At 38.1% G+C, this 24,905-nt stretch overlaps 1 protein-coding gene and 1 long non-coding RNA gene across 2 annotated transcripts; one reads left to right on the top strand and one right to left on the bottom strand.

Moving 5' to 3' along the window:
- The first annotated feature begins 873 nt into the window (after positions 1-873).
- Positions 874-17,543, top strand: LOC103513190 (tectonin beta-propeller repeat-containing protein 1-like). Its single transcript, XM_026826463.1, is given in 10 exon segments — positions 874-1,115; positions 1,463-1,708; positions 7,968-8,236; positions 8,576-8,847; positions 10,290-10,564; positions 11,622-11,769; positions 13,564-14,492; positions 14,524-15,115; positions 15,118-16,082; positions 16,842-17,543. Coding segments are annotated over 8 exon segments (3,573 nt in total). The 5' UTR covers positions 874-1,115; positions 1,463-1,483; the 3' UTR covers positions 15,981-16,082; positions 16,842-17,543.
- Positions 17,544-18,022: 479 nt separating this feature from the next.
- Positions 18,023-22,932, bottom strand: LOC113469053. Its single transcript, XR_003392595.1, has 2 exons — positions 22,823-22,932; positions 18,023-18,464 (listed from the first exon to the last, which is right to left on the bottom strand). It is a non-coding gene; the product is annotated as an uncharacterized LOC113469053 (long non-coding RNA).
- Positions 22,933-24,905: the final 1,973 nt, after the last annotated feature.

Here is a 24,905-nt window from a genome sequence, read left to right as displayed (position 1 = left end):
ATGAGACCTAGTTTAAACTGCTGTGGTAAAGGGGCTTTTTCGTCTCATTCGAGCAGGATGAACAAGGTATATTCTATTATATGGTCACTATGATAGGGACAGCAATTGAGATAGAAATAAATTGGTAAAGTGGTTTCTAGAAGAGGTCTTTCCGAAGAATTGATTGATTCTTTAAGGGGTACAATGTACTCCGTGGGACACTGAATTAGTGGTTCGAGAGATACTTCAAAGAACTCTGAATCGATTGTTGCTTATCAACAGTGAGACCAAATGGTTGATAAGCTAATAGCTCATATTGTGCTATCTTACGCTAACTGGCGGAGATCACCAGAACCCAACACTTATATGGTATCTCCCATGACTAATACTTAGTAGAGACTCCAGTACAGTATACCTACTATGACTCACATATCCATAGTACTGACAATGCAAACAACAGTGCAAATATATCACTACTAACGTCTGAGGTCTGAGACTCTAGCGAACATCACTCGTATATGAATACCAGGCAAAATGGGGGTCGTTTGGCAAACGTCAAGTACTTATAATAATCCAGTACGATTTCAAGTGTACCAAACACTCACATAAGGCTGTGTTTATGTACAGGGCTGAGATAGGCCATCGTCGGCCTTTTTGTGTGTAAAGTTGGCGGGAAATTCGAATTTTTGTTTTTTTTTCCGCAACTTGTACAATCTGAATTCATTTTTTACTTTTTATCTTTAGTTTGCACGTTTATATTATACTTTTCATTTATATTAGCTATTAAAAACAAGCAAATTACAAAGCAAACAAAAATAAATATAAAATGAATTTTAAAAATTGCCGCCGGGACAGCTATCTCACGTCGTCCGAGCTCATCTCAGCCCTGTTCATTAACACACCCTAAAGTAAATAAATTAGTAGGTAAAACGTAAAACGGTAAAAGTCAGGTGTAAATCTCAAAACTTTTCCTCCTTTATCACTTTATCAGCAAATTAAAAAGATAAGACAGGTTGGTCGAAAGGTTTCGCACATATTTTTCTCCTTCCCTGCCAGTCAAAGTCTAGTGCTTATACATCATTGAGAAGATGATTGTGATTATTCCAATAGCAAGTACCACTGAATCAATATGCAATGTAAGTAAGTGTTTTCTGATAGCAGTAGGTTCTTTCAAAAATTACAGGATAACAGCTTGAGAGGATTTCTGACGTGTAAATGACCTACCAAGTTGAGAGCTCTCCTTGGTATTATTCCATAAAACATGCCATTGACATCTGACAAAAAATTAATTTGACAAAGTAGGCACCTACCTACTTAATTAATTCTGTACATAGGTATGGTATTCTTGTGTCATTTAAGACAAGTGGTTCTGTGAACTGTGGAACTCTTTCAGAAAATAGGATACAAGGCCCTCTAAGATCATATAGGGTCAATTTTTTTTTTTTTTTTTAACACAAAACTTTCACAATGTCTCTGTTTTCAGTGAACTCTCCTAAACCAAGCCATGCCAAGTTCCATGCTATTTGGTATCAACAATGAAGGCCGAGTATATTCACTGTACACTAACGGAACAAAGTGGAGAGAGTTCCCATACTTAGGAGTAGAATTCAAGAGGTTGTCGAGTGTACCAAATTTCCTCTGGGCTATAGGTGGTGACCGACAGATCTATGTACATGTGCATGGATTTGATATCCCCATCAGGATAAAAGAAGAAGTCTATGAAAACCAAGTAAGACTTGATCAAAGGTAACAGCAAAACATGATCCAAGGCAGGCTATTTTGGATTACAATCAATCAATCAATCAATCAATCAATATTTTATTGTGTATTTATACAAGTATGTTCACAATTTATAACTTACATCTGAGGGCCTTTAGAAAAAAATCCCTGAGATAAAAAAAAATCCCAGCAGCGGGATGAGTCTGGCAACAGTGTTTATGAATTATTTATCAGCTGATTTGAAATATGTAAACAAAAGGTAGGTATGTATTGGAATCTAAGGCTGTGTTTATGTACAGGGCCATCGGCGTTCCGTGAACGAACATTATCCGTTCAGGATAAAAATCCGTCCCGGGCGGGAATCGAAACCGCGACCTAGCGCTTACAAGGCAGACGCACTACCCTCCAAGCTAACTAGACTGGCCACTGGTAATTCTGCAATGGGTGTTGAGTTGTTGACAGCAGATTTTTTTCCACTGAGTTCAGCAGGTACATCCTGCGTTTTCTTCCACCAATTTCTAGGTGGAAAATTTTTCAAGAGCACTACTCAATCATCAATAAGTAGGTACTAGGTAAGTATTAAGTAATGTAGGTAAGTAAGTGATGCAAACATCTCAAAACTTTTCATCCAATGAAGAGTATCATCACCCAGTGTTATGGGTCTTTCTATTGTAGGTTTATAGGATTTCCGTTATGTTCCCAAATCCAACAGTAGTGAAAGGTATAAACAACAGGTTTTTTTTTAGAATAAAAAGTAGGAAGCAGTGTTACTCAGAGCTTTGGTTTCGGTGTTTCACTGTTGCATTGTCCTGAAATGAAACATCAAGAGCCAGCGAACAGCGAACCTAGATAAAACACGAACTCTTATCGCCTCATCGGTAACTCTTTCTGAGTTTCACCTGACACCTTTACAACTTGCATGAATGAATTTTTACATGAAATTGTTTAATTAAATTACCAGCTGTTTGCTGTTTGGCTCGAAAATCCTGTTAATTAATTCATCAAACTCCTTTTACCGAACCGATGGACATGTTTTTGGCATTCTTGAAAGGTAAGCATGGCATTGTACTTACATACTTACATGTTCTAAACTAAGTACATTGGGTATAGGTGTAATGGTACATATGTAGATATGTGCTTAGTAGATAATGCAGATATGTAAGTAATACTCAAGTAGGTTTCTAATTAGTGAGGTTTCGCACATATTTTTCTCCTTCCCTGCCAGTCAAAGTCTAGTGCTTATACATCATTGAGAAGATGATTGTGATTATTCCAATAGCAAGTACCACTGAATCAATATGCAATGTAATGGAATATCGAGTCGTGTGTAGAGGGCCTTTAGAAAAAATCCCTGAGATAAAAAAAATCCCAGCAGCGGGATGAGTCTGGCAACAGTGTTTATGAATTTTTTATCAGCTGATTTGAAATATGTAAACAAAAGGTATGTATTATGTATTATTGTATTGGAATCTTTGGAATGGAAAGGTAAAAGTAATAAGTAAATTAGTACCTAGGTAAAAGTCAGGTGTAAATCTCAAAACTTTTCCTCCTTTATCACTTTATCAGCAAATTAAAAAGATAAGAGAGGTTGGTCGAAAGGTTTTGCACATATTTTTCTCCTTCCCTGCCAGTCAAAGTCTAGTGCTATATAAGGTGGTACGTCAAAATCTCTGAAAATTTCAAGTGGTACGTGTTTACTAAAAGGTTGAGAACCCCTGAATTAGTAGGTAAAACGTAAAACGGTAAAAGTCAGGTGTAAATCTCAAAACTTTTCCTCCTTTATCACTTTATCAGCAAATTAAAAAGATAAGACAGGTTGGTCGAAAGGTTTCGCACATATTTTTCTCCTTCCCTGCCAGTCAAAGTCTAGTGCTTATACATCATTGAGAAGATGATTGTGATTATTCCAATAGGTCAAGTACCACTGAATCAATACGCAATTTAAGTAGGTAAGTGTTTTCTGATAGCAGTAGGTTCTTTCAAAAATTACAGGATAACAGCTTGAGAGGATTTCTGACGTGTAAATGACCTACCAAGTTGAGAGCTCTCCTTGGTATTATTCCATAAAACATGCCATTGACATCTGACAAAAAATTAATTTGACAAAGTAGGCACCTACCTACTTAATTAATTCTGTACATAGTTGGTATTATTCCATAAAACATGCCATTGACATCTGACAAAAAATTAATTTGACAAAGTAGGCACCTACCTACTTAATTAATTCTGTATGGTATTCTTGTGTCATTTAAGACAAGTGGTTCTGTGAACTGTGGAACTCTTTCAGAAAATAGGATACAAGGCCCTCTAAGATCACATAGGGTCAATTTTTTTTTAAACACAAAACTTTCACAATGTCTCTGTTTTCAGTGAACTCTCCTAAACCAAGCCATGCCAAGTTCTATGCTATTTGGTATCAACAATGAAGGCCGGGTATATTCACTGTACACTAATGGAACAAAGTGGAGAGAGTTCCCATACTTGGGAGTGGAGTTCAAGAGGTTGTCAAGTGTACCAAATTTCCTCTGGGCTATAGGTGGTGACCGACAGATCTATGTACATGTGCATGGATTTGATATCCCCATCAGGATAAAAGAAGAAGATGTAGGTTGCTAGTGTTGTTGTTATTGCTAGAGTTGTTGCTATCCATATATTGCCATATTTACACTGACCATATTTAAACTGACATTACTTACCATATTTAAATGTGGCGTACTATCATCACTATCGTCACTGGTATGTAGGTTGCTAGTGTTGATGTTATTGCTAGAGTTGTTGCTATCCATATATTGCCATATTTAAACTGACCATACATCAGGATAAAAGAAGAAGTCTATGAAAACCAAGTAAGACTTGATCAAAGGTAACAGCAAAACATGATCCAAGGCAGGCTATTTTGGGCACACAGGCCTTCCACTATGAAAATGCAGTGGAGACCATATCCTGGGTGAAGTCTATACAGAGTAAGGTCTGTCTACCAGGGGATAGTGGTAAACTAGAGGATGCTATTGTGGAATTAGAATGTCATGGTGTGGAGTCTGATGTGTTGGAATCTGCTGAGATTAGAATCCTTGCACCGGATGGATCTCAGATCAAGTTAACAACCAACATGCGAGATGTGACCAATGTGCAGAGTAGTTCAGACACAGGATCACCACGTATTAGTATGTATAGTATGAACCAAGCGACACCTGTTGTATTCCAGCTGAGTACAGATGCAGAACATGATGATCTCTCACACAGGCCTTCCACTATGAAAATGCAGTGGAGACCATATCCTGGGTGAAGTCTATACAGAGTAAGGTCTGTCTACCAGGGGATAGTAGTAAACTAGAGGATGCTATTGTGGAATTAGAATGTCATGGTGTGGAGTCTGATGTGTTGGAATCTGCTGAGATCAGGATCCTATGAGGGGAAAATAAGAAGAGTAGGTATTTAAAAAATGAATTGAACTTGGTTTCTTTATTACATATAAGTAAGTAATACAACAATTTATATAAAAATGAATGATGTTGGGCTTATTGCTTTGCAAGGAACTTATAAGAAATGGATTTTAAAAACGATAAACGATAGAAAGTTTTAGTTGTACACACCCATTTATCAATATCATTTCGCAAATGCCTATAAAATCTAAACTTGTAGCCACAGATTAAGGTCTTTGCCCCGCTCACTTAACATTACGTTCATGATGATAACTTTTAAACAAATCACAATTAGACAAAACAAACATCTACATTGACTGTCAATCAAAATAAAACTGAATGCAATTAATTTTCTAGTCTTCATAATTACGTCAATTTGGATGCAACCTTTTTGTACCTGTGCTCCCTGACCGCAGGTTGGATGCAGCCCCATCGTAGGCCATCGTCGGCCTTTTTGCGTGTAAAGTTGGCGGGAAATTCGAATTTTTGATTTTTTTTCCGCAACTTGTACAATCTGAATTCATTTTTTACTTTTTATCTTTAGTTTGCACGTTTATATTATACTTTTCATTTATATTAGCTAATTAAAAACAAGCAAATTACAAAGCAAACAAAAATAAATATAAAATGAATTTTAAAAATTGCCGCCGGGACAGCTATCTCACGTCGTCCGAGCTCATCTCAGCCCTGTTCATTAACACACCCTAAAGTAAATACCATATAAACTCTTCCACTTCTTCATCTTGCGTTCTATTTTCACCTCGCTTCCCATCTCATCCCATTCATTTTGAGGAATATAAAAAATATGAAGGAAATCGTAATAAAAAATATAATAAATGTAGCCACAGCCCAGATAGTAAACAGAGAGAGTAGCATTGAATGAATGGGTATTTCTCAATGCTCACTCATGTTCCAAATATTTGTAAAATTGTAAATGCAATTTCTTTGTGTTATTATGTCACAACTTTGGTGCTCACTGCAGCATTGTAGGATTTTTCCCACTACCCTACATAATCTGCGAGTAAAAAAGAAAAATCAAAAACAAGGATCAGTTTTTTGCTGAAAATGCATGTTTCTGGAGATAAATGTTAACTTAACTTTTTCTCCTCAATATTTTTACACCATCTTTGAACCAGGTGCTTTAGAAAAGAACACAGAACAATGATTTACTAATCAATCAATCAATCAATATTTTATTGTGTATTTATACAAGTATGTTCACAATTTATAACTTACATCTATGCTTAACACTAAAAAAAAAAAATAATAATAATAATAATTATAATAAGTAATATGAAGACAAAGTCAATACTACTACTATACCAGCAATATGTAAGGTGAAAAGAGTGAGAGAGCAAATTTAATGGAGGTGGTGTGTGTGTGTGTGTGTGTGTGTGTGTGTGTGTGTGTGTGTGTGTGTGTGTGTGTGTGTGTGTGTGTGTGTGTGTGTGTGCATAGAAGAGATGTAATAATAATAATAATAATAATAATAATAATAATAATAATAATAATAATAATAATAATAATAATAATAATAATGATAATAATAATAATGATAATAAGTAATATGAAGACAAAGTCAATACTACTACTATACCAGCAATATATAAGGTGAAAAGAGTGAGAGAGCAAATTTAATGGAGGTGTGTGTGTGTGTGTGTGTGTGTGCATAGATATCTGCTTAAATAGGTTACTGACTGAGTAGGTACATACATAGATATTACTTGCTGCTGGCTATTTTATCTCACTCTCTTGAAAAATATTTGCAGTTGGGTGAAACAGCTCACTAAATGAGAATTCTGCCATTAGGAAAGCCTTTCTAAAAGAGATGGTGCAATATGTGGATTAAAAATTAATTTTACAAGCTTTGCTGACAATTTATTTCTCAATTTCCCTCAGAGATGGAACCCAATTGAAGGATTTGTTTCCCGCCTCCTGCCCTCGCTAGATTAACTTGCTTTTGTGACTAGATTAACTTGCTTGTATTAATGAACAAGTCTGCTTGTTTAAAACACATGCTAAATCTTTGATAAGGAAAAACAACTTCCTCTACATACCTATCTAATTAAGTACCACCTACTTGCATACAAGACAGATAACCCCCTGGTTCTTATTTCTGGTTTTTAGTCTTGAAAGGTAACTAGATTAACTTGCTTTTGTGACTAGATTAACTTGCTTGTATTAATGAACAAGTCTGCTTGTTTAAAACACATGCTAAATCTTTGATATTGATAAGGAAAAACAACTTCCTCTCCATACCTATCTAATTAAGTACCACCTACTTGCATACAAGACAGATAAACCCCTGGTTCTTATTTCTGGTTTTTAGTCTTGAAAGGTAAGCATGGCATTGTACTTACATACATGTTCTAAACAATCTAAACTAAGTACATTGGGTATAGGTGTAATGGTACATATGTAGATATGTGCTTAGTAGATAATGTAGATATGTAAGTAATACTCAAGTAGGTTTCTAATTAGTGTCTGCTTAAATAGGTTACTGACTGAGTAGGTACATACATAGATATTACTTGCTGCTGGCTATTTTATCTCACTCTCTTGAAAAATATTCCCAGTTGGGTGAAAGAGCTCACTAAATGAGAATTCTGCCATTAGGTAAAGCCCTTTTTTAAGAGATTTGATAAGAGGAACTCCAACTGACAAGGTCTCATGGTCCCAAAAGTGTAGAAGAAAGAGGACAGGATAAGAGAAAGCCAGCTGTTCCAAGGGCAAACCTTATCTGTTAAGGATAAAATCCACCTGGACAGGAATAAAACCCATGACTTAGCACTTATAAGGCAGATGTTCTACCCTCTAGCTGACAGTTCATTTTTCCTTTTCCCTCAGAGATGGAACCCAATTGAAGGATTTGTTTCCCGCCTCCTGCCCTCTGACCGATATGAATGGTCGAACAAGGATGGTACTCAAAACCGAACCCTGGAAAACATTCGCCTTCCATCATTTGCTTGGGAGTGGGAGAGTTCCTGGCAGATGGAACTTACTCTTGATGGTCAGCCTCTGGATCATGATGGGTGGACATATGCCACTGATTTCCCTAATACTTACACACCGTACAATACCTGGACATCTGGAGTACGACGGAGGAAGTGGTTCAGGTAACAAGGGCCCCAAGAGGTTTGATAGAGGGAACTGTAACAGAGGTCTTATCAACCTGAAAGAGAGAAGGAGGACAGGATAGGAGAAAGCTAGCCATTCTCTGACCAAACCCTAAGTAGGTTAAAGTTTGTCCAGGGCAGGAATTGAACCAGTGACCTTGCATTTAGAAGGGAGGCATTCTACCCTCAAAGCTAACTAGACTGGCATCAGGTAACTAATAGTCATCCTTCCTGAATTAATTAATACTTTGTGTTAAGAGAAAACGATTGCAAAAAAAAAAAAAAAAAAAAAAGTTCTGTTAGCATAACTTCAACCTATTTTTCTATTTACTGCATTAGGTACAGGAAATACAGTGCCATGAATGCATGGTGTGCTATAGCACCTCTGTACAAAGACTCGACCCAGGAACCGTTCATAGATGTGTGTATAGGAGGTCATAATCTACCAGGAGATACCACAGGGATGATGTTGGTCTGGGCGGTGACAGCTCATGGGAGACTAATGTTCAGATCGGGAGTAGCCAGGTCTTGTCCCGAGGGAAAGCGATGGATCTCTGTCACCTTGCCAGCACCTAATGATGAAGTCAGGAAGATCTCGTGTGGTCCCACAGGTAGGTTTGGGTGTTGAAACTTGAGATTGTCAAAGCTAATTCATTTGTGTACCCCAAGTACCTACAAACTTGAGTAAAAGACATTGATTTGAAAAACAGTCGTAGGTTTTTTTTTTTTAAAAAAAAGGTGCTTGTGCAGAAGTCACGTCCGTGGAATATTGCTACCAAAGCACAAATGAGCAGTGACCAGTGTTATTATAGTGTGCAGAAGTCACGTCCGTGGAATATTGCTACCAAAGGAACTGGCACAAATGAGCAGTGACCAGTGTTATTATAAGGTTAGGTTAAATACAAAAAGGAGCTTTTCTCTTCCACAGATGTGACTTCTGCATAATTACCAAAAAAACTTTCATCCTATTCTTTCCTCCGTTAGAAGAAGCAAATTTTGCACTTTGCAACTTGGAATTTTGATGTCACATTTGTTTAAGCAATGCTTTTACAACATCACATTTGTTTAAGCAATGCTTTTACAAATGTTTGATTAAGCAATGCTTTTACAAATGTTTGATTAAGCAATGCTTTTACAAATGTTTGATTAAGCAATGCTTTTACAAATGTTTTCCAAGTTTGATAGAGGGAACTATAACTGCTAGGGTCTCATCATCCTGAAATCAAAAAGAGAAGCAGGAAAAGGCTAACCGTTTCGAGAACGAACGTCATCTGTTTAAGACGCGGGATTTGAACGCGCGACCTAGTGCTTACAAAGCAGATGCGCTACCCTCCAAGCTAACTAGGCTGGCTGAGTAGTATTAACACTTGGAAATTTATGGACAACATAAGTAGCCCATAAATGCGGCCGAAAATTGGTTTTTGGCCGAAAGATAACAATTTTGTGCTCTACACTTGAATTTTTCCAAGTTTGATAGAGGGAACTATAACTGCTAGGGTCTCATCATCCTGAAATCAAAAAGAGAAGCAGGAAAAGGCTAACCGTTTCTAGAACGAACGTCATCTGTTTAAGACGCGGGATTCGAACCCGCGACCTAGTGCTTACAAAGCAGATGCGCTACCCTCCAAGCTAACTAGACTGGCTGAGTAGTATTAACACTTGGAAGTTTATGGACTATCATAGTCCATAAATGCGGCCGAAAATTGGTTTTTGGGGGTTTTTGGCCGAAAGATAACAGTTTTGTGCCCTACACGCCCTACACTTGAATTAAGACCACGCTACGCCACTGGGACTATGGATGGTAACTTTCAACTTGGAAAAAAAAAAAAAAGCCGAAGGATGCATTTTTAGTGCCTACTGCTGTGATATTACACCAAAGTTCTGAGAGATATTGGAAAAATCCTACAATGCTGCAGTGAGCACCAAAGTTGTGACATAATAACACAAAGAAACTGCATTTACATTTACATATTACACCAAAGTTCTGGAAAAGCTCTGCTGTATCACAAAGAATTAATGATTTGATCCTAATCAATTCTATTCTATTCCTCAGGTCTAACCTGGGCAGTTCTGTGGAGTGGTCAGCTCTATGTTCGTACTGAAGTGTCAGCATCCACCCCCCAGGGCGAGGGTTGGGTGGAAGTGCTCCAGCCTGAGGTACTAGGCAAAGTCACCCATGTGTCTGTAGGCACCAATAGTGTATGGGTGAGCTCGGATACGCATAGTGTTTGGTTTAGGCGCGGTGTTACGGCACTGCGACATACAGGCGCGGCATGGATTGCGATGTCTGGCCGCATGATGTCCGTGTCTGTAGCTCCTAATGATCAGGTAAGAGATCTATCAAGTATTCTAAAAATAATAATAATAAGAAAAAGATAAGTTAACTGTAACAATGGAGGTAATATTGTTCCGAAATCGAAGAGGATGGGAGAAAGCTAGCCGTTCCGAGAACAAACCTTAGGCATCTGTTTAGAATGCAAGGTTCGATAGAGAGAACTGTAAGAACGGAAATCATATCGTCCCGAAAGCGAAGAGAAAGACAGGATAGGAGAAAGCCAGGCGTTCCGAGAACGAATCTTATTTGTTTAGGGCGAAGTTCGCTCCGGGCGAAAATCGAACCCGCTACTAAGCGCTCAAAAGGCAGTCGTGATAAATGTTAATTAACAGCTACGGTTGTCCTTAAATTGAACCATTTTCTTAGCCTTAAATCTGACTTTTAGGCCTGTTTGATCCTACACTTGAGGTTCAGAGTGGACTTTTTGTGCAGCCTTTCATTTAAGCCATTGTTTGTTATCATAATAATCTCACCTTTTGGTACTCTTGGTCAAAATGAGTCGCCAATCAAAAGGAGCCAAAAGGGTTAAGATAAGTCAGCAATGATAGACTCAGCAATCTCAGAAGTCCGTACTTCCGTAGCCATCACCAGGTGAAATCATATCCTTCTTGTAAACAATGTTGTTGTTGTTGTTGTTGTTGTAGCGGCTTTAGCTTTCGCCGAATGGCGATAGCAGAATAAAGAAAAGATGTCTTTTTGTATCTGCTATACACCGGGGTGATGGTCTCTAGCTCTAGCCATGTTAAATTGGCTGGCTCGTCCTGAACCGCAGTCAACCATCGTGAGGACTTGTGCTTGGTCTTTAAAAGCAGAGAGAACCCTTTGAGGAACTGAGAGCTCGCTAGGCTGGTTAGGGTTAGCTGTTCTCCTCCCTGTTTATAGTCTCACAGATGGCTGGCTCGTCCTGAACCGCAGTCAACCATCGTGAGGACTTGTGCTTGGTCTTTAAAAGCAGAGAGAACCCTTTGAGGAACTGAGATCTCGCTAGGCTGGTTAGGGTTAGCTGTTCTCCTCCCAGATACAATCTCACCCCTTGTTCCTTGTCGTCAGGTATGGGCAGTAGGTGTCACGGACCGGCGTGTATACTATAGGAGTGGTGTAACTCCTAGTGAACTTACAGGTAGATCATGGCGCCCTGTCAGAGCTCCTATTCAACTGAGTCGTCACTCCACACAGAGCAATTCCCTACTCAGTCTAGGTAATAATATTTTGTTATATCTCAGTAACTGAGCATTGAAATATAAATTTGATTTTCTTATTTAAGTACCTATTTGAAGTTTCGGCTACGACACATCATCGACAGATCACTAAATTTAAGCAACGTTATGTATGATATTTCGAGCTGCTTTTAGTCTCGTGAGGACACTAAAGAACCTGATTGAAATCTCAACGCGCCCATTAATTGCTTGCTTAACCTTATTTTACATCTTGACTAGGGTTCTTTGTTAGGGATTTTCATTACACCGACCCGAGTTTCGCCTCACTTAAAGGTTTTTTCAAGATGATTTTCTATCCAATCAACAAGGATAAATTTCCCTCCTGGCGGGAATAGAAACCGTGACCTCACGCTTACAAGGCAGGCGCGCTACCACCCGAGCTAACGAGGCTTCTTTTTAGTTTATATGAATTTATGTTCAATTATACATACTTTACTTACATTTTTGATCTATTGTTTGTATGTCCAGGTCACAGGAGTTGTGAGAGTAGTGCGCCAGAGTGGGAAGATGAAGATACAGCCAAGTCCGCGCCTACCAGACTCGCTTCTTTTTCCTCTCTACTTACCTTTATAAGTGCCAGGTGTTTTATAGTCATGTGTCTCATATGCAGCCATTGGTATGGGTATGATCCTACCAGACCTCTTTGACACTCTCACTCTATCTCCTGCCTCGGTGTATCTCCATTCAACCTGACATCCCATCCTGGAAATGGAAATATAACTAATGGTTTAGAACTGAAGAATTTATTTAGACCTAGAGGGGAAAATAATACCTGCCCATTGGCCCGGGTAGTATCCAGGATTTTAGTGAGTCCAAGAATACAGCCCAGCAATCGGGCCAGTAAAAGGATCACCACGTATTAGTATGTATAGTATGAACCAAGCGACACCTGTTGTATTCCAGCTGAGTACAGATGCAGAACATGATGATCTCCTTGCCAATATGATCTATGTATGTTGCTGTCTATATAGAATACGATCTAGTCCCAGTAGCAAATCCTACTGGGCAACCACCAGACAGGGGGAAGTCCTGACATTTGATCCTTTGGTATCAGAAGGATTCCAAGCACAGGAGAACCATCAGTTCTGTCAAATGTTTAACTTACATGAGTGTGAGCTGCCTGTCACGCGGGTACTTGTCAATTCATTTCCCCCCTGGTCTCAGCTTAGTGTGACAGGACATATACCCAAGACGGCAGACAGGTTCTCTATAGACCTGGAGTGTGGTTCGAGTGATATTCCACACAGAGCAATTCCCTACTCAGTCTAGGTAATAATATTTTGTTATATCTCAGTAACTGAGCATTGAAATATAAATTTGATTTTCCTATTTAAGTATTTGAAGTTTCGGCTACGACACATCATCGACAGATCACTAAATTTAAGCAACGTTATGTATGATATTTCGGGCTGCTTTTAGTCTCGTGAGGACACTAAAGAACCTGATTGAAATCTCAACGCGCCTAACAGGAATAAAAGGCAGTGCTATAAAAGCTGAGCAAATCTTCATTTAAAATCTTTTGTACCTCTGTACATGTAGGTCAAGGTGAGGGGAGTTTATATGAATTTATGTTCAATTATACATACTTTACTTACATTTTTGATCTATTGTTTGTATGACGCGCCTAACAGGAATAAAAGGCAGTGCTATAAAAGCTGAGCAAATCTTCATTTAAAATCTTTTGTACCTCTGTACATGTAGGTCAAATTTATATGAATTTATGTTCAATTATACATACTTTACTTACATTTTTGATCTATTGTTTGTATGTCCAGGACACAGGAGTAGTGAGAGTAGTGCGCCAGAGTGGGAAGATGAAGATACAGCCAAGTCCGCGCCTACCAGACTCATCACTGATAGAACCATGCCTGATGTCTCTCCCCTGACCAAGTCTAATGCTGCTAGTACTGACTGTGTTATAGTGAAGAACTCTCGCCTAGGGTGTCCTGTACGTTCTGTAGGATCACTACTTGGTATGGAAGTCAATCCTGATACAGATGATAGTGGCCTGGATGTTGATACTGAACGAGATGCATTCCAAGAGAAACAGAATGATGCCTTAGCGTGTGTATTCCAAGTGAAATGGTCCTGTGTAGAGGCTGGTGCAGTGCATGTCTCGCCTAGTAATCTACCGCGCTGGTTCCTTAATGAACATAGCTTCAGTATAGAGGAGAACGAGACATGGAGAACACACATCCTGGCTAAACTACAAGAGAGACATGTCAACACACAGGCCTTCCACTATGAAAATGCAGTGGAGACCATATCCTGGGTGAAGTCTATACAGAGTAAGGTCTGTCTACCAGGGGATAGTAGTAAACTAGAGGATGCTATTGTGGAATTAGAATGTCATGGTGTGGAGTCTGATGTGTTGGAATCTGCTGAGATCAGAATCCTAGCACCGGATGGATCTCAGATCAAGTTAACAACCAACATGCGAGATGTAACCAATGTGCAGAGTAGTTCAGACACAGGATCACCACGTATTAGTATGTATAGTATGAACCAAGCGACACCTGTTGTATTCCAGCTGAGTACAGATGCAGAACATGATGATCTCCTTGCCAATATGATCTATGTATGTTGCTGTCTATATAGAATACGATCTAGTCCCAGTAGCAAATCCTACTGGGCAACCACCAGACAGGGGGAAGTCCTGACATTTGATCCTTTGGTATCAGAAGGATTCCAAGCACAGGAGAACCGAAGATACCTATGGTCCTATAGGTATGGAGACTGGTTCTGACTTCATGATTACTATCCTACGTGATGAGGATGGGTTTTGTATATCTAGGAATGGTTATCTCTTAGCTCACTTCGAGTCTCGTGTGGATCCTGCTACTATTACACATGTTACTATCAAGGGCGATGTTCTACCATTGACTATCAAGTATTTATCCAATAAGCCGATATTTGAGGAGCGTGGTATCTATTGGAGACAGCTCGGGGGACATTTGAGTAAGGTAGAGACATGTGATATAGGCGTGACATGGGGTCTTGGGTTTGATCATACCCCATGGGTGTATACAGGGGGATGGGGCGGCTCCTTCATGATGGGACTCGATAGATCCAAGGCAGGAATAGAAACCATGACAGATACTCAGGTGTTTGAACTGTATGAGAATCAGAGATGGAACCCGATCAGTGGCTATTCAGCATGCATGTTACCGACTGATAGGACGAGCTGGTCTGATGAGACCGGCACTGAGAAGAGAAGTAAGGAGACATGTGTGTTATTTAATACACATTGGCATTGGGATAGCGAGTGGCATGTCGATTATAACATAGAGGGGGGAACGGATAAGGAGGGATGGCAGTATGCATTGATTCAGCATGCATGTTACCGACTGATAGGACGAGCTGGTCTGATGAGACCGGCACTGAGAAGAGAAGTAAGGAGACATGTGTGTTATTCAATACACATTGGCATTGGGATAGCGAGTGGCATGTCGATTATAACATAGAGGGAGGAACGGATAAGGAGGGATGGCAGTATGCATTAGATTTCCCCTGTGCATATCATGCGAGTAATAGCTTTACTGATACAGCGAGGAGGAGGAAATGGCGTAGGGTGGCCAAGTATGTAACACAAGCCCCCTGGCTAGAACTTGGCAATACAAAGCTACAAGACCTTTCACTCCACACAGATACCAATGGTAATATACATGTGTGGGGTATTGTACCCAAGGGGGACGCTCTGTACCGGCGTGGCGTCACGTTAGAGGTACCATCCGGTATATCCTGGGAGCATGTGTCTCATGATGAGATCCTAGTTAATATCAGTGGGTACAATCATCAGGTGTGGGCAGTGGGAGTGAACGGGTGTGCGTACTGGAGGTATGGGGTGACAGGGAATAACCCCATGGGGGAAACTTGGCGATGTGTAGACCCTCCTAGGAGAACTAGTCTGGTACAGATAGCAGTGGGGGAGGATCTGGTGTGGTGCCGAGATGCAGACAATGTCCTCTACACCAGGCTAGGTGTAAGTCGTGTCTGTTGGGAGGGAACACATTGGCAAGCAGTACCAGAGAATAAGATGAAGTATGTTACTATAAGCCGTACGGAAGTGTGGGGGATAACACCAGAGGGACACCTCAGTAAGAGGTTAGGTGTTACTAAGGATAATCCGGCAGGGTACTGCTGGGTATTCTCTCTACCTGGAGACTGGACACATCTGTCCGTCAAACGATAAACCTGTCCCATGTCCCCGCCCGGCTTACTGATTTCAAAGTTCTATAGAAACTCAAACTAGCCTATCTATATCCAATTATCCACTCTGGTAGTTGAACACTTCTAATGCGAATTCGGTTATCTCGGATTTTTATAAAATTTAAATTTACCCGGTCTTATTTTCTGAAATACGGAGAACAGATGGCAAATTTGCATTTGCAAACCGTATTTTAGGAAGAAATCAGCTGTGTTTTGTTTACATTTGGTTTTTGGTAAAGGGAAAGGATCTGGCACAGGGGAGCGTGTTGAGGACGAGATTTTTGTGGGAATTTTGCTTTAAATCCCACCATCACTGGTGAACCGCATGCTGGATATTCAGGGGTGAGTGTTAATATTATCTCACTGCTGGTACAAGGTGAATTTAAATCTGGCAGGAATGTCTCCTCTCTCTTTTTCTAAGAGGATCTTTTAAGTCTGATAAAGAGAAAAACTTCAGGGAATCACCTCCAGCTTCTGCCAATCTCGGTGATCTGGATTTTTTATTGTCGTCCTCTAACAAACATAATAGGTACCTACATAGTGCGTATCACCAAACTTTAACCGAAGATGTAGGTAAATAGGTACCTAGAACAGATGGCAAATTTGCATTTGCAAACCGTATTTTAGGAAGAAATCAGCTGTGTTTTGTTTACATTTGGTTTTTGGCCTCTCTCTTTTTCTAAGAGGATCTTTTAAGTCTGATAAAGAGAAAAACTTCAGGGAATCACCTCCAGCTTCTGCCAATCCCGTCAAACGATAAACCTGTCCCATGTCCCCGCCCGGCTTACTGATTTCAAAGTTCTATAGAAACTCAAACTAGCCTATCTATATCCACTCTGGTAGTTAATGCGAATTGATTCTGGGTTCAAATCTCAATCTATCACTTGAACCGTGTACAATACTGAGAGCTGGTCTCATGTTTTCAGATATTTGGGAGTGATAATCTAGTTGAAAATTTCAAGCTTTAACCAAATCCAAAGATAAGCTTTAAATCTAAATAATTTAATTCATAACCTGCCTAAATCGATCTCACTAATCTCAGATTTTCTTTGACGATTATTAAATTTTCTATAAATTTATTAGTTGAATATTTAACTTAATACCTATTTATTAATCAGTGTGTGATAGATAAAATTAATTCCATAGTCAGACCAGTTTTATCGCGGTAGTACGCCAAGTGAAGTTCCTTATGTTGGATTTCACCAATATTTATTCAGTCAACTCCTGTTAAGCTAACAGCCAGTTAAGTTCCATTTAATTTGTATTGGCTTAACAGGGCTGTTAAGCTAACGGGCTGGTTTGGGTTCGAGGCTGGAAAGAAGCTTGGCGAAATCCACCATTAGACTTTGTTCCTCTAATATATTTTAACCAAATAATTTCATTTTACAAAAATTCTCTTGTTTTATGTGTTTAGGCCTGATTCTGCAGTCACTTGGGTCTAGTTAAACGAGATTACCTATAGTCTACTCTAAAAACAACTTTTTTGTTAAATTCAAAGTAACATCATTCACTCATGATGTCTTAAAAAGTACTTTTGAGTAAAAGACATGTTCTTCCTTTTCTCTTTTTTTATGATTTGTTGAGACTTGAGTGCCAAATTAAACTAGACAAAAGTGACTGAAAGGCCTTGCGATTTTAGTTTCCCCTGTGATATTTTATTTCCTAGATTTTCTTTTACTTTCGTGTGTTTAATTTATGTTGATCAATACATTCTTGTACAAAACTTTACTTTCGACAAAGCTGGTTGCAAAGATTTTTCAAAGAACAATCCTTCCCTTAGTTTTATAGATCTCTGAGATAATCACCATTTTTTTATATACAAATAAAAACCCCAATAATTTTAAGCCCGTCGTACATTGAAAGTGTAGTCGCCTGAAAAACCAAACCTATGAAAATGATAGAGACCGTTCCAATGTGTGACGGGCCTTAGTGTTTAACTTCTACTAATGTATCTATCATTAGATTTTACTATATTAAATTAATATGCTTATGCTACCTATATCAATAAATTAATCACAGGTCATGTATTTATATATCTGAACAAATAAAAATGTATTTTACTATGCTCAATATAAATTGGATTTGTTCTTTTAACTTGACTATTATTTCCAAAGTTTGATAATAAGATCTGATTTTATTACCCTAACGGAACAGACTTAAGGTACCGTCTGGCATGACGACTTGTCTAAGGGCGGACCAGTTGGAATTTAAATCGTGTTAGGCATGAATGCATGTCACGAAAGTTATTCCCTGACAAATACACTTTTCTCCCTTTTTAGTTTATAGCATTCTATTCGAAGTGGCTGAATTCTCCTGAAGAAGCTCTTTTGCAATTTCCACCCAACTTTGCTAATGTTGAAACTTGGACTCGAACCACGAACCTCCAGATCCGAAGTCCATCACGCTAACCACTACTCGGAGGTATTTGCCTTCAATACCAGAAGCTCTTGGCAGGAACTCTATCCTCCTCTATCTTGTGTTCTTCCATGATGTCCATTTCAAATGTACTTAGCTTAGGTTGATAGGTTACTGCTAACACATCTTGTTCCTTTGTGTCCTTGTCCTCATTTTCTGTAACACAATCATTAGAAGTTAAGACTTGTTTGTTCCGTACTTTGCTATGGAAGAAATATTTCTATTGAGAACCGAACCCTGGATTGCAACCACGTGAGCTTGGTATAAATACATGATGACCTGTGATTAATTTATTGATATAGGTAGCATATTAATTTAATATAGTAAATTCTAATGGTAGTAGATACGTTAGTAGAAGTTAAACACAGGCTCGTCGCACATTGGAACATTCTCTATCATTTTCAAAGGTTTGGTTTTTCAGGCGACTACACTTTCAATGTACGACGGGCTTAAAATTATTGGGCTTTATATTTGTATATATAAAAAAAAATATCTATAAAAAAAATGGTAATTATCTCAGAGATCTATAAAACTAAGGGAAGGATAGTTCTTTGAAAAATCTTTGCAACTAGCTTTGTCGAAAGTAGTTTTGTACAAGAATGTAATGAAAACGGTTCAAGAGAATCAGCCGTGGTTTCAAACTAGGCTGTGACATGAGAGGTCCTGGGTTCAATTTGCGGTTCCTAGCAGAGTTATTATTTTCGGCTTTGTTCTCTCTCATCTAAGCGTATACGTAAAAGAGAGTAAGGACGAAAATTAAATGTCAACATAAATTAAACACACGAGAGTAAAAGAAAATCTAGGAAATAAAATATCACAGGGGAAACTAAAATCGCAAGGCCTTTCAGTCACTTTTGTCTAGTTTAAATAGGTGTTTTTGGCACCCAAGTCTCAACAAATCATAAATAAAAGAAAACAACACACGAAAGTAAAAGAAAATCTAGGAAATAAAATATCACAGGGGAAACTAAAATCGCAAGGCCTTTCAGTCACTTTTGTCTAGTTAAATAGGTGATTTTGGCACCCAAGTCTCAACAAATATTAAAAAAAGAGAAAAGGAAGAACATGTCTTTTACTCAAAAGTACTTTTTAAGACATCATGAGTGAATGATGTTACTTTGAATTTAACAAAAAAGTTGTTTTTAGAGTAGACTATAGGTAATCTCGTTTAACTAGACCCAAGTGACTGCAGAATCAGGCCTAAACACATAAAACAAGAGAATTTTTGTAAAATGAAATTATTTGGTTAAAATATATTAGAGGAACAAAGTCTAATGGTGGATTTCGCCAAGCTTCTTTCCAGCCTCGAACCCAAACCAGCCCGTTAGCTTAACAGCCCTGTTAAGCCAATACAAATTAAATGGAACTTAACTGGCTGTTAGCTTAACAGGAGTTGACTGAATAAATATTGGTGAAATCCAACATAAGGAACTTCACTTGGCGTACTACCGCGATAAAACTGGTCTGACTAAAAAAAAAAAAACATAAGTATCAACATATAAATAAACACAGTTTTTTTTCTATTTTTTACCTCTAAGTTTGATTATTGGAGTTGATTGGAGACTTGGATTCTAGTTCTTCAATAATAAAAAAAAAAGAATAAGTACAAATCAAATTTCTGCCATAACTACATATTAATTCAGTCATTAGTTTCTTACCTATCAGAGGGGTCCACTAAAGCAACCTCATTGGTGACTAGTAACGGGGCTTCTTGTTTGATTATGAACTGAGAGTCACCCATTTTCTTCAGGTAGGTGTTGAGTCCTTCTACAATGACACTGTTGATCTCTTGAAATATTTGTATCACATATCCTTGCTTGCCCTTGTCCTTACCAACAAGAATTTCAACCTGAAAAATAATTTTAGTTTATTCATTAATGATAAAAAATTCTATGCAAGTATTTATTTTTTGTCAGTGGTGTAGTGGTCAAGATGCTCAACTGGTAATCAGGAGAGCATGTGTTCAAACCCTGCTCAGGTATGGAATTTTATGAACACTGGGAATTTGACCACAATAATAGTAGTAGCCAACTGCCGGGGTGATTTTTTGGTCCTGTGTTTCAGTTTACAGTTATATTGGTTAGGTATTGATTGGACAAGAATTTTTTAATTAATCTTTTTCTTTTACAGAGGAACCAATTTTTAAAATTGCCATTTTGACTGTGAACCAACCACTTACCCTATCTCCTTTGAATATGGACCAATCTTTGATAGGTTCTATCGGGATCTTCTTTTTGTTTTTCTCCCATGGTCTGTTCCTGGCCAGGAAAGGAACCTCCCAAGGTCGATCGGTAGAGAAGTCAAAATCAGAGTCTTTTCCTTGGTCAACTACGGTGTATTGGGGGCCTTTTGGGTAGACATGGTAGACCTGAAAAAGAAGAAAGAAAAGAAAATTAGTACACCTTGATACATTTTATGACTTGACTTGGATTTAAACAACCAACCTCCCATAGATGTTCTGGTAACAAGTAATACACAATAAAATAGTTATGGGGGAGTAATCTCATGCTGGCTTATACCAGCTTGAGATTGAGATGAAATGAAGATTTTCCTATACTTGATACCCATCCTTGGATTGATCTCAATCCTCAGACAATCCACAGCGGTAAAACTTGGCCCTGAAATTCTACAGAGCTACCCCAATAAGCAATAAGTGAAACATTTTCTAAGTACAAATCTGCTTTCAGGAATTCTGCACACACATTTCTAGGAATTAGCTCTCATCCTGACCATGTAGATATACCAGCTTGAGATTGAGATGAAATGAAGATTTTCCTATACTTGATACCCATCCTTGGATTGATCTCAATCCTCAGACAATCCACAGTGGTAAAACTTGGCCCTGAAATTCTACAGAGCTACCCCAATAACCAATAAGTGAAACATTACAAATCCGCTTTCAGGAATTCTGCACACACATTTCTAGGAATTAGCTCTCATCCTGACCATGTAGACATTGCCTGAAATCCTTGTAAAGTCACTCCCTCTTACCTGTCTCATAACTCGGTTAATATATCTGTCTGGAAGATTGGAATATGCTTTGGTAAGCTCTCCAACTTGATCGGCAGCCACATATTTGCGAACCCTCCTGTACAGAACACTGGTGAATAGTCACTCCCTCTTACCTGTCTCATAACTCGGTTAATATATCTGTCTGGAAGATTGGAATATGCTTTGGTAAGCTCTCCAACTTGATCAGCAGCCACATATTTGCGAACCCTCCTGTACAGAACACTGGTGAACAGAACTATCGCGATAGTTATCGATAGTTTTTTGATAAACTATCGATAACTATCGATGGCGCCGACTATCGATAGTTCTCCTCCTCTACTGAATTGCAGTCAACCATCGTGAGGACTTGTGCTTGGTCTTTAAAAGCAGAGAGAACCCTTTGAATGCTACCTATATCAATAAATTAATCACAGGTCATGTATTTATATATCTGAACAAATAAAAATGTATTTTACTATGCTCAATATAAATTAGAGTTGTTTACTATATTAAATTAATATGCTACCTATATCAATAAATTAATCACAGGTCATCATGTATTTATATATCTGAACAAATAAAAATGTATTTCACTATGCTCAATATAAATTAGAGTTGTTCTTACTTCGTAATTATTTTCAAAGTTTGATAATAAGATCTGATTTTATCACCCTAACGGAACAGACCTAAGGTACCATCTGGCATGACGACTTGTCTAAGGGCGGACCAGTTGGAATTTAAATCACACATTCAATATTTAAATCCTTACTTACACTACCTAGTGCCAGTGGCAAGCCCAGCATGCTAAATATCACACAAGATATTTTGCAATATAGGTATTTCAAACATATGAACATGACAAAGTGGTGGGAGAGAGTTGTGATGTGATGTGTTAATCCCGTCTGAATATTTAAGTTGTATTTTGCTCTAAGCTTCTCCGCTGTGGACTTGGCATATGATTTATTGGAACTGCACCCAAAATCATATTTATCATTGAAGAAAGTGAAAGATTATGATTGAGGTCAAACATGTACTCGTACACAGAATCAATTTGCATTTCATTTTATTACAATGTCTGATAAATGGAGAAAAGGTTAACTTTCCCCCCTCCCCCTCTCCTCCCATCTATTCACACAGCCCTTAGGTATGCTAACACCTTGAGAATGTAATCTACATATCAAAGATCTACATTGTAAGTAATTAATTAAGTAAGTAGTTAGGTATTTTAATGTATAAATTGGTAGAACTATCTTTTCCTCTCTCTGTCTGTCTCTCCCCTCCTCTCCCCCCCTCTCTCTCTCTCTCTCTCTTTCTCTCTCTCTCCTAACCATTTTAATTTGAGATCTCTGTTATTAGTTACTTTAATCGAAATGTGTAGGAGAAACAATTTTTTTTATAAACTTGACCTAGGAACAGGACCTCTATCTTGTGTTCTTCCATGATGTCCATTTCAAATGTACTTAGCTTAGGTTGATAGGTTACTGCTAACACATCTTGTTCCTTTGTATCCTTGTCCTCATTTTCTGTAACACAATCATTAGAAGTTATGTGTTGTTTATTCCTTACTTTGCTATGGAAGAAATATTTCTATTGAGAATCGAACCCTGGATTGCAAACCTAGGAATGTAGGTAGGTACCTGAGACAATTGATGTAACAATTTGATATCAACTAACTATTGCGTTATGCACCGCTAAAAATAGAACTACTTAATCAACTGAAATAATGGCCATTGTTTTGGCATTTCCAGACTCCAGAGTCTTCTCTGTACTAATACGTGCGTAGGCAGTTTATGGGACATTGACCCAACAGTCAGAACAATGACCCTTTCCCCCAAAAAAGAAATAACTAAGAAGGAAAATAAAGGCCAGTTTCCAAAGTAAAATCCCATCCCCCTACTGTTGTCATGGGATTTTTCTCGAAAAATCTCGTCCTCAACACGCTCCCCTGTGCTAGATCCTAAAGGGAAATTTAAAAAAAAAATATCAGTTCTCTCTCGAGTTTTGAGGTGAAAGGGCGGTCCGTAGTTTTCGACTGCGATTTTCTTTTTCCTTTTTACTTACCCCCAACTTACCTACTTACCTTTTCTTCCAAAAGTTTGGAAATTCACCAAGTTACAATCTTCCTTACCTTCCTTATTTTTTCTCTTTCCGATAAAAACGTGGATTCATTACTGTGCTCAAAAGTTTTTTTAAACTGTGTTTCTCAAGTGGTTCACAAGCACGTGAGTGTTATTTCTAATCTGAATGCTCGTTACATTTTGAATGAAGGTACCGTGAACATGAGTTCTATTAGGAAAACCTCCTTCGGGAATAGGAAATTCTATGCCCTACCGGAGGAATATGCAGTGAGATCTTCCAAGTTTAAATCTGTGTCCAAGAAAGAAGATGTAACCAAGCTAATCAAATACATAGATGACAGTGTCATAGGAAAGAACACTTCATTCACCGGACCCTATGGACGACGTAAAGGTAATTTTCCTTCTTTCAGTTTAGATTTTAGATTCTGGAGACTAGATCCATTCCAGAGTGGTGTTCCAGGATTCATATGCAACCTGGAAAAACTGGAAAACCTGGAATAGTCATGGAATCTGAAAATCAGCCAAAAAGTCATGGAAAAGTCTTGGAAAATCGTAAAAATTTAAAGAAAACCTGGAAAAGTCATGAAATTTGCCACCCAGTCAAAAATTAAAAATATTCTAATTAAATATGAAGGTAAAAATTTAAAGAAAACCTGGAAAAGTCATGAAATTTGCCACCCAGTCAAAAATTAAAAATATTCTAATTAAATATGAAGTACCTACCTATGTCCGAAAAACAGCCTGTGGCATATTTCCTCTCATATTCATTAACAATCTGCATATTGTATATTTTATTTAAATGAAGGGGCAATCTTACTGAGTTTTAAGTAACTCAGCCCCCAATTTTCTATAAAATTCATGGAAATTTTCTGGAATAGTCATGGAATTTCATTCCGGGAAAAGCTTATAAACCCTGAGTTCTCACTGTGAACTTTATACTTCTCAGTTCTCAACCAAATAAATGTTTTGTTTGGTCAAGTGGTAAAGTGGCTGAACAAACCTTCTATGCAAGGTTTGAGATGTGCAGTCTGTGGAGAAAACTTTCAAGCAACAGCATTATCAGTATAAGTTCTATTAAAGAACTCGTCACAAAGGTACCATCTGAATGGTTCAATAGTTTTTGTACCTGTGGTATCCAGTTTTTTTTTTTTTTTTTTTTTTTTTTTAGTTAAAAAAATTTTTGTGTGGGGTATCCGTTTTTTTTTTTTTTTTTTTTTTTTTTTTTTAGCTAAGTAAGACTCACTCTGAAAAGGTATACCTACCCTATCAGATTCTCAGACTCCTCAAGATCTTAATGATCAAGATTCCTAAATGTTCAACTAAATAGGACAAGTTTGCTGAAAGATTTTGTAAATGAGTCATTAGAGTTTGTAGCACACAAGTTTTAATTTTTTGACAAGCATTGAAACAAATACCTGATGATA

The sequence above is a fragment of the Diaphorina citri genome, unplaced genomic scaffold, assembly GCF_000475195.1.
Source record: "Diaphorina citri unplaced genomic scaffold, Diaci psyllid genome assembly version 1.1 scaffold937, whole genome shotgun sequence".
NCBI classification, from domain to species: domain Eukaryota; kingdom Metazoa; phylum Arthropoda; class Insecta; order Hemiptera; family Psyllidae; genus Diaphorina; species Diaphorina citri.
Note: the sequence above shows the minus strand (reverse complement) of the source record. Positions and strands in the feature narration are given on the sequence as shown.